General features: G+C 39.7%; 1 protein-coding gene across 1 annotated transcript in view; it reads left to right on the forward strand.

The window, feature by feature from the left end:
- Positions 1-19,045, forward strand: part of ANO1 (anoctamin 1) — a 169,517-nt gene that overhangs the window by 85,998 nt on the left and 64,474 nt on the right. Inside the window, exons 7-11 of the mRNA XM_089523489.1 lie at positions 1,739-1,790; positions 8,116-8,181; positions 8,795-8,850; positions 11,971-12,012; positions 18,645-18,709. Of these exons, the coding sequence (XP_089379615.1) occupies positions 1,739-1,790; positions 8,116-8,181; positions 8,795-8,850; positions 11,971-12,012; positions 18,645-18,709 (281 nt within the window). The remainder of the gene's footprint in view (positions 1-1,738; positions 1,791-8,115; positions 8,182-8,794; positions 8,851-11,970; positions 12,013-18,644; positions 18,710-19,045) is intronic.

Consider the following 19,045-nt stretch of genomic DNA (forward strand, 5'->3'; position numbering starts at 1 on the left):
GTATATTTAAATTATTTTTATTTTTTCAAATTGTTTTCATTTTGTTAAATTGATTGTATTTAACCCCGAGATCCCATATATAGGGTGGTGTGTGTGTGTGTGTGTGTGTGTGTGTGTGCAAATTTTAAAAATAAAAACTACACAGAAGCATTGTACAAACAATGTGAAAGGCTGAATAACACATGGCAAGGAGAAACATACAAAGATGAATCCCAAATTTTGGAAAGCAAAGTGAAATCCACTCTGAAAGCAATTGGAAAGAACAAATCACCTGGAACAGATGACATATCAATAGAATTGCTACAATCCACAGAGATAGAATCAAGCTTAGTTTTAACTAAAATCTGCCCACAACTATGGAAAACAAAGCAGTTGCCCGGAGATTGGAAGTGGTCATTATATATTCCCATCCATAAAAAAGGAGAAACAAAAAACTGCAACCATTACAGAATCATTGCACTAATTTCCCATGTAAAACAAATCATGCTCCTATTCTCCTACCATATATGGAATGTGAAATCCCAGAGGTACAAGCTGGATTCAGGAAAGGAAGAGACAAGTGTCTTTTCAATTCCATTTACATGACTGGAGGGGATATTGCTTAGTCCTGGCTCCACCTAAAGATTAGAAAAAAAAACTTACTGATGGTAACAGCTGTTCAACAATGTTCAACAATATAGTATCATAGAATCATAGAGTTGGAAGAGACAGCAAGGGCCATCCAGTCCAAACCCCTGCCATGCAGGAAATCCAAATCAAAGCATCCCCGACAGATGGCCATCCAGCCTCTATTTAAAGACCTCCAAGAAGGGAAATTCCACTACACTCTGAGAGAGTGTGTTCCACTCTTGGACAGCCCTTACTGTCAGGTAGTTCTTCCTAATGTTGAGGTGGAATCTCTTTTGCTGTAGCTTGCATCCATTGTTCCGAGTCCTAGTCTCTAGAGCAGCAGAAATATTGCCTTGGAGTGTGATGGAGTCTCCTTTAGAAATTTTAAAGCAGAGGCTGGATAGCCATCTGTCAGAGCTGCTTTTATTGTGTGTTCCTGTATGGCAGGGAGTTTGACTAGATGGCCCTTGCAGTCTCCTCCATTTCTATGATTCTATGGTGTACTACAGTCAGTCATTACAGGTTCATAGGCGGAATACACACCGCCATATAGTACGTATTGTATACGTACTAGGGTTAGGAAGGGGCGGTGCTTCCACACACCCCTAACCCTAGTACGTATACAATACGTACAAGATGGCGGCGCCCCTTCCACATGGGCGCCGCCATCTTTACATACTGGACGCATAGCGTCCAGACGTGTCGCGGCGCCTATGATGTCACGAATGCGCCAGCAGCGCTTCGCAATGTCATCAGTGCGCCGCAAGAAGAAGCTCCGAAATGGAGCTTCTTTTTTGCTCCATGCGGGAGCCGCGCGGTTTGGCTGCTGCAGCTCCCGCACGGAGCAAATGGCGCCGGCGGCGAAGCGCTGCAAAGCGGCGGTTTGTATCCCGCCATAGTCTTCAATGAAATGGCTCATCCCAACTAAAGTAGGCCCTTTGACACAGTTGCTGAATGATGAATCAACACTTATATAAACTCCACTATCTCAATTGGATTTAGATATTAATATTCTATACTAGTTTTCTTTATCATCACTAAGAACTTAAAGATAACTGCACCATAGTTTGTTTGTTTTCAAAGGAATATTTCTTATAATGTCATGTTTATTTCTTTATCTTTTCTATAGGTTTATGAAATATTAAAAAGGACTACATGCACCAAAGCCAAATACAGCATGGGTAAGAAAATTTATGTAGACTTAAATTTGGCATCTTTTCCTAATCCTAGAATGTTCCCAACTTTAAAATGGAAGAAATGTATTTTATAGTAATATATAATTATTACTTATTTAAATAATTAGTGTACTTAATTATTTCTTTCCTTCCCCCACCACTGTTGGTTTTTCTGTATTTATGCAAAGGACCTGTCAGCCTCCACATGTTATTAATGATAGCTCCCATCATCCTTGGGTATGTTGGCTGGGTTTTATTGGATTCGGAGTCCAACAACATCTGAAGTGTTGCAGGTTCTCCACTCCAGAATCAGGGCATCATTCTATTATGGGTGGATGTCATTCTCTACAATCTTTAGATATACTTCTGTCATATGTCAAAACAAGGCATGACCACGGCAGATGGTCATGTACTTGGAACTAAATCTTACCATGTTAAGCAAGACATACTCCCTTGAAAGAGTATTTTCAGCTATGGTTCAGTGCGTATTTTACATTTCACTATTCTAATCAAAGCTTTTATTTTATTTTAAGTCCAGTTGATATTCTAGCAAGCCATTTGCCCACAGGGGGTTGAATGCAAGTGTGGGAAACTGGATTACTTTTGTGCATGTGCAAATATTGTCACAGGGACTGATTAACTATCCTTCAAATAATGAAAGACAAATTAAACTTTGTTTATTTATCAATTCCTGGCTTAAAGTAGGCCATGTGATCAGCATCTGCCACATTGCTGATGTACATTTTCTTTGTTTCATTTGTTCATTCTGTCATTTATAACCTGACTTGCAGCCTTTAACAGACTCTTCATGTGGAAGACTACAAACATAAAAAGTACAAATACAGTAAAAAAAGAGCAATTTAGAAACTTGTGCCACAAAAACACAGTGCAACTGCAAATTTAAAAAAACCTCAGACCCAATACCTGGTGTGATTTTTTTAAAAAAAATCTGTAAGAGCACATGTGCATATGTGAGACACAGTCTAGAGTTTTTGTTAAAGGTTGAGTGGCTTTTCTCCAGCCTTAAGACTTTAGAATCATGATATCTCTGTAAACAAACCTATTCCTTCAATAGTATGTGCAGATAATTTTGTGACAGGAAATATCTAGAAGCTTGCATAAGCTTATGCTTGTTAACATTTAGTGTGTCCTTCTTCATCTAAATATTGTACCTGGTGGCTGCATGCAATCGTTTTAGAAATATATTTGATCTTGTAAGCTGCCAGAAAATAAATGTGGAACTGGCGCATGCCAAGAGCTTTTGTAATATGTTAGAAAGCTGTGGGTTTCCATTTCAGGATTCAGATTCAAGATTCAGAGTTTCATTTCTACTACTGATTTTTCTGAGGAAACACAACCTCCAAATGATATATAAACTGACTAAGGAAATCCAGCAAATGCTGTGCTCAGTGAGGGACAGGAGAACCCCTCTCATGCCTGCAGGAGTTTAACGCATACTGTGCAGCTGCAGACAAGTCTACAAAAGGACCACCAAATGCAGTGTTCAAACAGGAATCAAGGAACACAGAACACACTACAGACTGGGTCAGCTAGAAAAATCAGCAGTAGCAAAATGCATTATAAACCATCCTGGGCATAAAATGCTATTTGAAAACACTGAAATTCTGAACCATGCCAACAACTGTCGGGTCAGAATGCACAGGGGAGCCACTGAAATCCACAAACACCTAGGCCTAATTCCCACAATGTTTTAAACCAGATTGTGATTCCAGATGATCCGGTTTAAACCACCATGGTTCCTACCTAATTTGGATTGCTGAAGCGATTCAGAAAGGGAGGGCATGGTTTTTGCCCATTTAACCCGCATCAGAAAGACGCCAGTAAAATGGGGTGTTTTGAGGGCTGAGTCGATTTATTTGGAAATAAATTGATTCAGCCCAAATGGGAACCAGGATTCAAATCGAATTCGAATCTGCCCTGGCTCCCACTGGAAGTGGCTTCCCCAGCCTCCCAGCCATACCTCCATGCCTGCTCCATCCTCCCGGCCTGCCTCTCTTCTTCCACCCCAGCATGCCTCAGTCCTCCTAGCCTGCTTCTCTCCTTTCATCCCGGCTTCTTCTTCACCCCCGGTAGGGCCAGGAGGACACAGGGAGGTATGATGGGGAAGCTGTGGCTGCCGCTTCCTGCACCAATTCTTGAAACTGACGCAAACATAGTGGGAACCACTCTGTTTGCTGAACTGTTTTCAGGAATTGGTTCAGGGAATCAAATCAAATGGAAATCTGGATTCGAATTGGCTTTGAGTCTGCCCTGGTTCCCACTGGAAGTGGCTTCCCCAGCCTCCCAGCCATACCTCCATGCCTGCTCCAGCCTCCCAGCCTGCCTCTCTTCTTCCACAAAAATAAATAGTGGCTGTGTGATGTGTGGGAGTGTAGTGGTGGAATTTTCCTGTTACAATAAAAAGCCTTAGAAAGATGGAGTCACTTGGGTTAAGAGAAAATTAATTTTTTAAAATGAGGTTTGAACGTTAGAGAAGAACTAGAGCAAAGGCGTGGAGAGTGCATCTTGACCTATAGGAAGTTTGCACCAGCAAAATAGACATAATATACACAATTTAAGATAAGGAGACATTGTTGATATAAAAGGGAAGGTTACTGAAAGACTGCTGAATTCCTGAGGGAGGAGTAATGGGTGGAAACTATAGTTTTAATGTATGCATGTATCTCTGTCCTGATTGTAAGAATTCTGTATATTTAAATTGTAATTGGCCAATGAAAAGCAATGAAAACCTTTCTTTGTGTAATTGACTATAAGATTAGGCCATCTTGTCTTGTTCTGGGCCTCAGATTTTGGAACTTTGAATTCCACTGAGTTCAAGTTTCCTTTGTCGACAAATTGGAAATAAACTTATGGATTTTCAATTTACTAGGTCCTCTTGTCAATCTTTTGCTCTGCCAGGCCTAGAATTTTAAGTTTCCTGACATTTCTGTTACAGGAGAGGTGCCCAGGCCTGGGCAGGGCTAAGAAAATGTGCACATGGTGAAAAGGATGTAACAGCAAAGAAAATAGACACTTTACCAGTAGTGATTACAGCCTTTAATGTGATAAACTTTGCCTGATTTTAACCCAGAAAAGCTGACAAAAATGCAAAAATGTCATATTTAAAACCTCCTAAGCCCAATTCTTCACTGCTAGAATAATATCACCGAATTCACCTTCTCTGAGTACAGTGGCAAAGGGTGAGAGCCATCAACCACCCTGGAAGAACCTAAAAGAAGCATTGACCCTCTCTACTCTCTTCGTGCTCCTTTGAGGAAAAATTCCAAAGAGCAGTCACCAGCATTTTCTTACCCCATAAAAGCCAGAAATTATGCCATGGTGGGGAGGGTAGAGGGGGTTGGTGCTTCTTTTAAGTTCTTCTGGGGTGGACTAAACTCTTACTTTGCTCCACTCTACTCAGAGAAGGGAGTGACTCCTTTTTTGATAAGAGTTAAGATACAGTACTTACATTGAGCTGTAGATAAGTTAACCCAGGTTTCTTGGACTGATTTTTTAACTAAAATTTCTAGGCTTATACATACAGTATATCAAAGTTTGCCATCAGGATCAACAGTAACAGAAAAGTAATAGTTTTTCATGAGGAGATGGAAAAGTCTTCACTTTGAGGTTATTCTACCTTTAAACACTCCAGTATTCTAAAAATATACCTGGCTCTGAATTGAGTTTCCAAGAAGTCATTATCCTCAAATTTGACTTAAGACACTTAGAGGCTTCTCAGTTTTCAGAGGATTGGCACTCTGAGTGCCAGGTGCTTTTCATACACAGAGTGGTCATCACATTAGGTGGCCATGGTTCCAGTAGATGAACTGACAGCATCAACAAGAAGGAAGAGCAGGAACATGTGCTTTATTGAAATCCTTTTTTATTTTGGGGGAAAAGGACCTTTGGCACATTTTTTCACACCTGGACTGGCACGATGCTGGCACTTAGCTCAAGAAAGACTGATCAAGACATCTGATGTGTGGGACTGGCAGGGGTATTTTCTCCAGTGTTCCGGAGAAAACTAATAAAACACTTGTGCCCACTGACTACACCTGTTCCTTTCTCTTCTGGAAACTCACTGCAGAGTAGCAGCCACTGTACCAGCACAAGTTGCTGGACCATTACTTTGAGTGGCACTGCTTTGGATCACCCTTTGGCTTTTGTCAAACCAATTGTCAAGATATTGTTTTGTAGTTTCAACCTTCTAATCCTTAACAGAATGCTTAGTAATTTGGTTGCTTCCCCTGGGTACCATGGGGACAGGATGGAGGGAAACCATTGTGCAAATAGTTCATGATGTTTGACAAATGAGCATTGCTGCCATTTCTGTTTTTCTTTATAGGATCATCCAAACTTCTGATGAACTGAGAACTTTTAGAAATTGCATATTTGGTCTTTGGCATTTTATAAGCTCAGCCTGTATTTGCTCTCTAGCACCCTAAGCAAAATAGTATACCAGCAGCACCAAGGCAATAAAAGTGATTATAGCATTTCTTATGGCCAGGTAGTTGCCTATACCTTCATCCACTTCACTACTATAAGCAAATATTTGAAGGATACTTCCTTGACTGAAGGAATTAACTAAAGTAGCTATTTTACTGTTAACAATAAACTCTCTCTGTGTGTGTGTACTTGTGTGTGTGTATACCTGTGTGCATGTAGACCCCCTGTATGTTACAGTCTTTTAAACAGAATTTTTTTAATGAACAAGGTATGGGTTGTTTTAATTGAACTGTTTGAAGAACTTCTTATCTTTTTAATTGTATTTTATGATTTTATTGAATGAGGGGTTTTAATACTGCAAATAGTTTAATTCTACAGTATTTTAATGCTTTTTTATCTTTTAATTGTATTTTTCTTTTAAATTATGAGCTATATTGAGTACCAGTTATGGGGAAAGATAATAATACTATAAGATATTTAACATATATCTTATAAGATTAATAATAATAATAATAATACAGTGGATCCTCACTATTATGTATCCAGTCTGCAAATTTGAAATGGAGATCACCACATCCAATATGATTCAGTGACAGTGATGTGAATGCGCATACGCTAAACATGTTCAAGTCACCACCACTTAATAATATGGAGCACAATTGTCTGTGTTATTTTAGCATGGGGGAGGGGGACATGGAAATGAATCCCTGCCGGTACGAAGGGCCACTATAATACAGAATACAGAAAATATTGAGGTCTGGCCAAGATAGGCTGAAGAAAGGCATGAAGCTTCATGGGATGTGTGGTCCTCTGAGACTTTACACTTGCATGAAGTCCCATAATGGCATTGCCATTGCGAGACATTGTCTGGGCCTGCATAACTAGGAGCAGCACAAAGCAATATTGGCTGGACTTGGAAGAGGCTCAGCACAACTAAGGGCCCGAACAGACAGGCCAAAATAAAGCTGCTTTGGGTCACTTTGGAGGTATGCTGTTTAAATGACACACACATCTTAAGAGGCAAGAAGCTGTGCCAAATCTGCACTCCAGTCCTTAGGACTGGAGCGTGGCTTTGGCGCGCTTTCCGGTCACTTAGGATGCATGCATCATTTAAACAGGACACTTCCAAAGTCTGTTTGGGCCCTATGGCCCCTCTGTATAGAATGGGATGGCATCCCAGTATGCAACTGGAAATAGACCTTGTTGGCCCAGCAACAGACAGCAGCCTGGAGTCTGTTGCATAGGTTTATTCTGAATTCAAAAGACTTACTAACAGAATAACTTGGGGAGAGATGTAGAGTGGGTTGTTTTATGTTAATGAACTTGCAGAGGAGATGGACTAAAAACATTTATCCCACCATAGACTATACTGTATCATGCTTCATAATGTACTGGTTTTTTTAAAAAAAAATCCCATCCCATGCTTTGTTATCATGTCAATATCCATATTGCTATTTTCAATTTGGTTTTAATGACTAGATTCCAGCCAGTATTGAAGATAGGGTATCAGAATAATCAAACATGTTTTCTAAGGTAACATGACCCTTTCAAGGTTTGTCAGGTATCCCATATCTGGACCCAGCTATATTAATGCCAGCAGCTGTGATGAAAAACATATCTAAGAATCAAATACTGCAGGTTGCAAGCATCTATAACTAAGCAGTCACTGAAATTCAGTTGGAAGCTAAGATTTCTAAGTGCATTCTTCACTCATTGCAAAATTTCATCTATACTTACAGCATCTCCCAATATGTATACTCTGTCATTCAATTCCCAAATTAGAGATAATGCCCATTAGGAAATAACATATGCTCTTCAGGGTTTCCATCACACAAGCAATTGTAACTTGCTCAATCATATAACTAATAGACAAATGTGTAAACAGGGCAAGGAGAGGGAAGAAAGAAGGAAACTACCCTTTTAAATAAAAGACGGAAATGTGATAAATATGGTAAGTATTATGCCAAGGACTTTTCAAAGGCTTTCCAAACAACTTCTCTAATCAAACTGAAATCTGATTTTAAAACTCTTTGGGTAAAAATATGTGTGGTTGTGGCTGTGTGTGTGTATGTATCAGAGTTTAGGAAAGTTATTTTTGGACTACAATCTCCAGAGGGGTTTTGTTTTTGTTTTGTTTTTTAACAAAACTAACATTTCCAAGCTTTGTGTGTATTACCCTTAGTGGGGCATTCCCAGCTGAATTCTCTTTCTTACAACTTATCCTTTTGCTGCACTTCCAAATCTTTGGGCCTGCTTTTCAAATCCAAATGGAAACATCAGGGTATATAATTTATTGCAATGACTAATTTTGAGATGTTGGCTTTCATCTCTTGACTCTGAAATGTATTAGTTCTTCTGAATCTCCACAAGTTTCTATTTCTTAAATCACATCGAATAATCTATACAGTCAAAAGACGTGGTGACAAATGAAGTGGTTCTGGATTCATTATCTTAACAAAATTACTAATTTTTGAGGGGGAAATCTCCACAATTGGAAGGCAGATTTACTTGTATAAATTCACTCTTGAAAGTGTAAATAGATCTCTGTTGCTTTTCCCCCCCAGGGATCACCAGCCTGCTTGCCAATGGCGTTTACAGTGCTGCATATCCGCTGCATGATGTAAGTGGACTTGGAATATATTTTATGTTTCTACAAGCTGATACCAAGAATGTGCTAAGTATGAATGACACTATCCAAAACATCTTCAGTGTTTCATAGACTCAGTATTCTGTTCTACTTTTATATTACTTTTTAGACATTTCTTCAAGAACATGCCTGCCAACTTTTACAGGTCTTAACACAAAATATAACTTCCTTTAGTTTTATATAAAATAGACTTGTAAAAATGACTCAACAAATGACTGACTCAGCAAATAACTGTGCTCTTGACCTTCAGCTACCAAGGGCACTGTGGCAGTTAGGATATATATTTATATCTGTGGCACCATCTAGCTAGTTTCCTAATCTAAATCTCCTAGACATCCTCCAAACAAATGAGATGAATGTTCATGGTGGTGTGGACAGTTTCTACCAAAGAGGTAGATTAGTCATATATTCTAATTGTTATAGCCTGAAACACAGTAATGCATTAAATCATATTTATATTTTTGCAAGCATGGCCAGCTAGTTGACAGTTTGTTTTTATACAAAACTACCCAAAGGCTACTGACACATTTTATATTTAATTAATTAATTATAATTAAATAATCAGTTTTTCTAGTACGCATGATAGTACTGGTGCTGGATGATTATGATAATGGCAACTGCATCAATAACAGCAATGATATTTTTATATGAATATATAATATATTATATGAATGTGATGAGTTTGTTAAATGATATTTTAAAAAAGCAATTAATAACACTAAAGCCTAAATCGTACATTCTTATTGCTGAGTGGAAGCTAGTTCTACACAACAGGGCCGAATCTGGTCCACTAGTTTAGGCTGTTCTCAAATCTATAAAGGCAGGGCTGGAAATCAGTTCATGAACTGCAGCTCTCAGCATTTTTCACCATTGGTTACACTGCCTATCAGTGATGGAAATTCCAGTCCAACAGCTTCCTTGTATTAAGGCAATGCATTTCAAACTATTGGATATTTTCTTAATTTGGAATATTACATCAGATCTTTGTTTTGTTTTCCACAAACACTTACAGTACATTATAGACCTCATTTGGTATACAGTCAGCCCTTCTTATACATGGGTTTTTTATACACGGATTCAAGCATCCACGGTTTGAAAATGTTCAAACAAAAGGATAAATTTCAAATATCAGACCTTGATTTTCCATTTTTTATAAGGGACATCATTTTGCTATGTCTTTATATTTAATGGGACTTGAGCATCCATGGATTTTGTTATCCACGGGGGATCTTTGACCCAATCCCCAGCGTATAACAAGGGTCCACTGTACTAGTTCATCCTCTAACACAGTGGTCCCCAAACCTTTTTGGACCACTGCCCCCTCTTAGGTGGCAACCTTAGTGCCTCCCAATGCCTATTTGCTGATATTAGATCTGCTGCAAAATTTAAAACACCCAATCTTGGTTGCTGATCCTTTTGCACCCAGTCACTGTAGGAGCAACAACCAAACAGCTGGCTGAGCAATGACTGAGAAGCCTCCCACCTGTTCCAACATTGCAATAAAGGCTGGCGCAGGTGAGAGGCTTCTCAGTCACTGCTTGACTAGCTGTTTGGTTGCAGCTTCCTTTGGTCTCCCTGAGAGTAGCAGCCGAACAGCTGGCTAAGCAATGACCAAAAAGCCTCACCCATTCTGGCCTTGTGGCAACGGTCAGTGTAGGCAAGAAGCTTCTTGGTCACGGCTTAGCCAGCTGCTCAATTGATGCTCCCAAGGTGACTAGATGCAAATGGAAAAGCTTCTCCCCAGGGAGGAAGGACTCTCAGTCTTTCTTTATTTGGGCAGAGAGGTGCACAGCTGGTGTGTGAGTAGTGGGTTTAGAGAGGCCACATGCTCTGGACTGGAGACTGATGTGGACAGAGAAAGAGCTATTTTAACTATAGGAGTGGCTCCAAGGCGAAGTACTCTTTCCAAGAATAAACCCCATATATTCCTCCCTCTCCTTTCCCAGAGGCATGTCTTCCCCACAAATAAACATTGCTTGTTCTGCTACCTCTTCCCTTCTGTCTGATGAAAGGAAGCACAGTTCCAGCCTGCCAACAAAGTCCCAGCAGAACTCACAAAGCTTAAGCAGGGTCTCAAATTTGAAAGCTCCTTTTTGCTGCCACTTTTTCCCCACCACAACATGCTCTGATTCCTTTCTCCAGTGTGTTAGTCTGTCCCAAAATCACTCAAGCTACAGAAATTATGCCCTGTGCCCAAGTCTCACAAGAGTTTCTTGCCACCACTAGTGAAAGTTGCAGCTATGAGAGTGAGCTCATGCAGGCAAATGAAGAGCAGGAGACAACAACACACAAAGTGAGGCTTCATGATAGTTTTAAGGGACTCTAAAAAGAAGTTTCATGCAACCCTCATCCCCACCATGGTCCTAAAGTCCATTGTTTACCTTGCACACCAATATTTAGACTGAAGGCCCCCTGCCACCCCCTTTGCCCCTCTCTACCCTCCTGCTGCCCCCTTTCACCCTTACTGCTCCCCTGGATCATTCCACTGCCTCCAGGGGGTAGTGTATCACCCCCTTTGGTAATCACTGTTCTAACAGGTTGTTTTCTAATTTTGAAAATCAAGCTCCTGCTGTTTACTGTCATTTTGTCAAACATCAAATCATATTAACAGATAAAGTAGGCTCTTGCTTGCAAAAACCAAGGAGTTTATTTTCACCATTACTACAAACTGACCATATTTAATCAAAAGATTAATGAATAAAATGCACTGAATAGAATATTTTATTTTATCCTAAGCTTGTGAGTCATAGTATCAGCATTTTATGGGCAAACTCCAGCTCAAACATTACACACAACATGAACTGTGTGAAGTTTTTACACCAGTGTTTTCTTTCCTTATCTAATGCAGCCACCCAGTGGGAGACCAAGGGGTGGGGTGAAGCTTATTCACCTCTTCTACTCTGCCATTTTTCTAACACCAGATCGTTCTTCCTCCAGATGTTTTCATTTTCAGGGTAATGGCTGCCGTGGGAAGAAACTTTCAGCAGTCCAGCTGCATCTGGATCAATCCCCATATGCAGTAATCATACCACTTTTGCATATTAACTGTTGAATGATATTAGTTTTCTTTCTTTTTTCTTGTTTTTTGAATAGGGTGACTATGAAGGTGAACACATTGAGCCCAACGACAGAAAAGTAAGTTGATACAGTAGGATTCAGCAGGTTTTCAGAAGTATCTCCCAAGAAACTACTGCTGAGATGTGGACACTTGCCAGAATTTCATGAAAAAGCAGTCAGTGCCTTTTAGAAATGTTGTTTTTGAATGTTGCATTCACTGTAGCAGAAAACACAATATAGATTCATGCCAGATCTCAGGGTCAGCCAAGCTACCCAAGTGAATGCATAAGGTGGCAAGTGAGAGGAAGTAGTGTTCTGGCAGTGTGTTCCAGCATCATGGCATCAGGATTAGGAGTAGCTTGGACATATGGCAGATTGTTTTATGCATTACTGGAATGTGTTTCTGAGCATACTGGCAAAGCTGGGATCCTTGTGCTCATTCCCTCAAATTATTATTATTATTATTATTATTATTATTATTATGCTTTATTTATATAGTACTGTAGATTTACACAGCGCTGTACATACAAACAATAAAATAGATGAAGTAAACCTGCCCATGGCGTACAATCTAAGAATAATAATAATAATAAGAAGAAGAAATAACTTTGCATTTCATTCAATGTAATGCCCATTGAAATTAATGGAATTTCCAGCTGTGCTAGAGGAAGACTGAGAGCCAGTGTGATGTAGCAAATTAAGGATTGTAGTGGTTTGAGAGTTGGACTATGACTCAGGAGACCAGGGTTTGAATCCTGACTCGGCCATGAAAACCCACTGGGTGGCCTGGGCCAAGACACACTCTCTCAGCCACAGCAGAAGGCAAAGGCAAATCTCCTCTGAACAAATCTTGTCAAACAAAGACTGTGATAGGCTTGCCTTCAGGTCACCATAAATTGGAAATAGTTGCTGGGACACAGCAACAATGAAAGAAGAGGCAAGATGGTACTTTGCAATCCCAGCAAACACAGCCCGAATCCAAACACTTGGAAACAGATATCAGGAGTGAATTACAGTAGTGCATTCTGAGTTGTCAAAATGAATGTAGAAAGCATTCCAGCAATCAGAAAATTGGCTAAATTAGAATTTTTTACAAAGATAAACATTTATGAGTTATCAGGGACTTTTATAAGTAAGGTACAAAACACATTGCAGAAATAATCCCGTTTCAGACCACTTTAACTGCCCTGGCTCAGTGCTAGGGAATTCTGGGAACTGTAGTTTTGTGAGACATTTAGTCTTCTCTGTCAGAGAGATTTGGTCCCACAATAAACTACAGTTCCCAGGATTCCCTATCACTAAGCAGTCTCAAACTGGATTATTTCTGCAGTGTGTCTTGGACCTAAGTTTCACATTGGTTTGTATGATTAACTGAGTTTGTGTAAATAACCCCTGATATGATCATTGAAATCACTTGGTATTACTCTAAGAAGTTCCAGTAAAGGAACAATGTGTCTTTTAGGCTGAAGTCCAGAACATACTGGCCTTTCACAATTACATAAGATCATGACACAGTGTTGATCATTGGTCTGGAAACATCCCAATCCTTATTAATCCATTTTTGCCTCTCTAATAAAAAAAACTGGATTTAATTATAGTTGCCCCTGTTTATTAATACTCTTTGTTGCTATCAGCCCTTTTGAGGCATATACCCCACAGCTAAGGTATTTTGTCTGCTTTTAAGCATAGTGGCGTAAATCCAGAAGAGCACTGCAAATTTAAAATATCTATTTTGGACTTCATGTTCAGTATACCATATGAATGTGCCCATATAATCTTGACTTGGTGCCTTCAAGATTTATTTTTACTTATTTATTTTACTAAAACATTTATCTTCCACTATCTATCATAAGAACATCTGGCAGTGTAGTTATGGAATTATTATTATGATTATTATGGAATTATTAGAGTGAGTGGAATTATGCAAGTTGTAGTCCAAGGGTTGCCATAATTGTCCACTATTACCAGGGACAAAATGTGGAACAAATTCTAGACCAAACTGTAGGACAACTGCAGGTCAAAACTCAGCCCAAAATGTAGGGCATTTAAGAAAAATGGAGGACCTTAAATGCGGCGACAGGCATCAAGTTGGGAAATAAGTGCTGTAAGGAGTTTGGGTTGGAAATACAAGGCACTTGGTGTTAAGATGTACATCTCTATGGAATTAATTAAATCATTGGCTTTGGTTCAATGAGTGTGTTAAAACCAATTTCAATAATTTGAAGGGGGTATCTGAAAAAAACCATGGAGGTAGGATAGAACTGTTTTTCTAGAAAGGGCAATTGTGAATATTTTCAGTAAACAATAATTTACCAAGAACAAATGGGTTTATTTTGTCATATTGTTATGTTGGGATGAGAGAGAGAGAGAGAGAGAATGTTTATTTTGGTCACAGGCCTTTAAACACTAGATATAACAAAGTAATCATCCAAAACAAACAGTATAGACAATATTAAAGGTTAACACAACAAACAGCTAAACTAAGATTTAGTCTTCTGGGTAACTGCACATATCCTAATTATATAACTTACTGTAATTTTTGTTATAGACTGTATGATGAAAAGAAAATGAAATCTCCAAAGGGTTGCAGTCTCCCTTCAGCAGAGAGGAAAATAATTTTACTCTAGGCTTCCTATAATAAATGCATGCCTGGAATACATATGTAAGAGTTTTGGTTTCTCCCAGACCACAGGAGCAGTCTTTCAGGGTTTGAAATACCCATAAATCTAATAATCGCTACAACAGAAGGAAGTATATTGAACCTAGCCCATGCAAAGACCTTTCTAAATTTAGGGAAAGTTAGCTGAGTAAGATACTCAGTTATGTTTAATGAAGAACATTTCCATTGAGCTGGCATTAAAGTGTTCTGTCTGTAGCATACCAGGGGCATCATAGGGGTGATGCTGGGAAAGCAGCACACTCCAGGTGACACCCTAAAATGGGGTGACACCACTGCTCCCCAAGCATCTGCCTTTTGGCAGAAATAGGCTGTGGCATTTGCCTGCATGCCTTTAAAATGCTGAAGAGATAATGTGAGTGTGGCAAGGCTCGGTGAGAACAGAAAGGAGAGACCCTAGGCTTTTAAAAAATAATTTTTAAAAAATTATCTTTTAAAAAATTATAAAATTATTTTTAAAACTTTTAATTCTTTAAAAATTTTATTTAAAAACATGACATCTTATCAAATTTTCATTTTAACCACATGTAAATCCATTTAGGCTGTACATATATTATTGTAATTTAATAGTATAATTTTTAATTTTGCTAGTTATTTTTGACAGAACTATTGCCATTACTGTACATTCAGTGATATACAGGAATTTTGATTTATGAGTAACACTAGTACAAAAAACATTACTAAAGATTCTGTAGGGTGTGATATGGGAGAGGGTCAGTGGGAAGGTGACATCTTGGGTTACCACAAGGGATGACACCAACCCTAGTGACACTACTGTATCTGACAGCAATAAGGTAACCAGGTTTTTGCAGACAGCAAGATAAGCTAGGAGAAATCTCTGATTTGGTTCTTAGGTTCCATACACTTTATGCCTGTCCATCATGATCAGATTTAAGTAACCTATTTCTGCATCATACTCTCAAACACTTGAATACTCTGCTTTTGGAGTATAGTAGTGTCTCCTCCTTTGGCGGTTTTAAAACTGAGACTGGATAGCCATCTATTGGGAGTGCTTGGATTATGTATTTCTGCCCAGCAGGTGGTTGGACTGGATGGCCCTTGTGGTCTCTTCCAATTCTATGATTCTGTGATTGCACTGATAAAACCAGGACATGTGCGGTGAAGCTGAATAAGAGTGTGGTCATGATGGCAAAAGTTGTTAATGAGGAAGAACACACAAGCTAAGCGAGACTGCGGCAGCTTGCTTTTGCCTTTCCATCCTGAGAGGTATAAAATACCACAGCCTCCTCTCCTATCCCCGGGATGAATAAATTGAGTGCAAACTGATATTTGGTCTTAATTTGCAGCAATTGAAATAAGCTGGGGATCAAGAGGAAAAAGTGGAAGGAGGTGAGAGAAACTGGAACATTTGAAAAGCAACTGGAAGATGGGATGACAGGAACTTAATTGGGTCTATCCCTGCCAAATCAGGACAGTTGGAATGTATGATAATTTCAGCAAAAACAATGCAGAGTCAAAATGTTAGTCCTATATGTATCCCAATAGAAATAACTAAGAGTCAATAAACCAAGCTTCAGTGTTGCTCAAGAGACATAGCTAGGAACCTCAAGGAGTATCCTCTCCTCCCATATACAGTCAGCCCTCCTTATCCACGGATTTTTTATCCACGGATTCAAGCACCCACAGCTTGAAAATATTTTAAATATATGCAAATTCCCATAGACAAACCTTGATTTTTTCCCTTTTATATAAGGGATATCATTTTACTGTGACATTTTATTTAATGGGACATCTACAGATTTTGGTATCCACAGGGGGTCCTAGAACCAAACACCAGTGGATACCAAGGGTCCACTATAACATGAAGAGCTGTAGCTCCACATCCCACTGATTTGGAACAACATGCAGCCCATGTGGGGTAACATGCTTAAAACCATAAAAATATATCCTAAGACAATCTTCCCTGACTTGATGCCTTCCAGATTTATTTTTATGGTTCATAAAAGTAATTCAGAAATCTCCACTTGACAGCAAATGCCCCAATATCTTGGTTAAGGTTCTTGACCTTACATGCATGGAAAGACAAGAAGAATCCATCTTGAAAATATATTTCTCTCATTTTGCCAACTTAGAATCATAGAGTTGGAAGAGACTACAAGGGCCATCCAGTCCAACCCTCTGTCATGCAGGAAATCTAAATCAATGCATCCCTGATAGATGGCCATCCAACCTCTGTTTAAAGACCTCCAAGGAAGAGACTCCACTACACTCCAAGGGAGTGTGTTCCACTGTCAAACAGCCCTTACTGTCAGGAAATTCCTCCTAATGTTGAAGTGGAATCTCTTTTCCCATAGCTTGCATCCATTGTTCCAGATCCTAGTCTCTGGAGCAGGAGAAAACAAGCTTGCTCCCTCCTCAACTTAGATTTATATGGTGTGTAATTTTATTAGTGAATTTATATTAAGAGTGGAATTTATTTCATTTGGCTAACATTTTAGTCACATTTAAAAAAAAAAATAAAAATCACTTTGTGCATCTGCTCTTTGTTCAGATGAGCATCTTATATATAGGAGAATAATATTAGTTTGGGAGAGCCAGCATGGCAGAGTGGTTTTAGCACTGGACTATGTTTTTTAAAATCAGAATTCAAATCCTGCCTCAGCCAGGGAAATACACTGGTTGACCATGGGCAACTCACACTCTCTCAGCCTCAGAGAGTGGAAATGGCAAACCTCCTCTGTAGAAACTTACCAAGGCAACCCCATGATAGGGTTCCCATATGTCAGAAGTGACTTGAAAGCACACAACAACAAATATTAGTTTGGTGACTGCAAACAGATTTCTTCTGTCTCACCCAGGCTAATGGCTCAAAGAACATACATTCCCCAGGTCTACTGAGAGCCTTTCTGGTATATGCACTTCTACAAATCATAGTTTCAAGGCTTCAATTGCTTCTCTCCACCTTTTCTGTCTATCTGTAATCTTCTTGAAGATTAATATAGTCAATCACTTTCAGTCAATCTCTTTATTTATATCTCACCTTTTCCCCAAAAGTGGGACTTAAGGCAGCTGCAAGAAGATGTCAGTAAGCCAAACCGCCAAGCGTAGAAAATCATAGAATCTTAGAGTTGGAAGAGACCCCAAAGGCCATCCAGTCCAACCCCATTCTCCCATGCAGGAACTCTCAATCAAAACATACCTGACAGATGGCCCTCCAGCCTCTGTTTAGAAGTGGATGGCAGAGGCCATGCTCCCTCTGGTGAGTGCATGAAGCCATTTTCTGCTTTTCTTGTAGGATGCTCTGTAGCAGCCAAAAAAGACCATTTTAGAGTTGGAAGCCTCAACCCCTGCTAGGCCCTGTCTAGCTTCCTGTACAGCCATGCAGCCAAGATGGTGGCTGTACATGCCAGAGGAGGAGTCCTCTGCCTCCTTTAACACCATCTCATTATAAGAATTGAAAGGAAATGTACAGGAGCCCTGGCAGCACCACCATGTGTTACCCAGGCTGCAATAGGATCTCGCACACCTGTTGGGATCCTGGGTGGCATTGGGGCCAGAGATGGGAAGGAAGGGGGAGACCAAGAGCTTACCCTCTCATCTGCCCTCCTGGCAGAGTTCCAAACCTTATACTAGGCATAGTGCCTGCAGTGGCAGTGGCAGAGGCCTCCTGGCAATGACTGCCCTGAGCAAGGGATTAGATCTGGCAAAGGTTCATTGTTGGCTGCAGAGAGGGGGGCCCTGGTACTCACCCCTTATCCTGTGTCTTCTGGCTGGCTTGCCTCTTGGACCTTGGCCCTGCTTCAGGCTGGGCAGAGGTGCTGTAGAGAAACGCTTTCCCGTGGCTTTTGGCTGGCCTGTCCTCTGAACCCTGGCCCTAAACAAGCTGGGCAGAGATGTCGAGAAGGGAAGTTTCCATATCTTCTTGCCAGCTGACTCCCTGAGCTCTGGCCCTAAATGGGCTGGGCGGAGGTGTTCTTACTTAATACAAATGGTATGTATTGGTTGGAAATTTGTGGAAGGAAGGAACAATTTGCTTGTGGTCTTCACTTTCATTTCAAATTCTTTTTAACAGCTCCTGTGTGAGGAATGGGCAAGCTATGGTGTTTTTTATAAGTACCAACCAATTGACCTAGTGAGGTAAGGAGAATTTGAAACTTAACAGTACTAAATCACATGTTAAATCCAGGATATTATTCTGTCTGTTTGTTACAAATACATTTTTGTATATGTAATAGCTGCAGAACTACAACTATTTAGAAAATCACATAAAATGTCACACAAAAAAACTTCCTCTTTGTTTTGGTCTGATAAATGTTATATTTTCTGCTTGGTCACTGTTATTTCCCTTCTGACTATGAAAGAATGTTTTGGAAAACAAGTGATCAGGAGGTTTGAAATCAAAGTTCATGGTTTAAAAGATAAAAATAGCCCAGAGGGCAAATCCAGCTTGCCCAAGTCATATGGCAATCCTCT

This window comes from Sceloporus occidentalis, unplaced genomic scaffold (genome assembly GCF_023333645.1).
Source record: "Sceloporus occidentalis isolate IW3139 unplaced genomic scaffold, rSceOcc1.0.p SCAF_4, whole genome shotgun sequence".
NCBI lineage: Eukaryota > Metazoa > Chordata > Lepidosauria > Squamata > Phrynosomatidae > Sceloporus > Sceloporus occidentalis.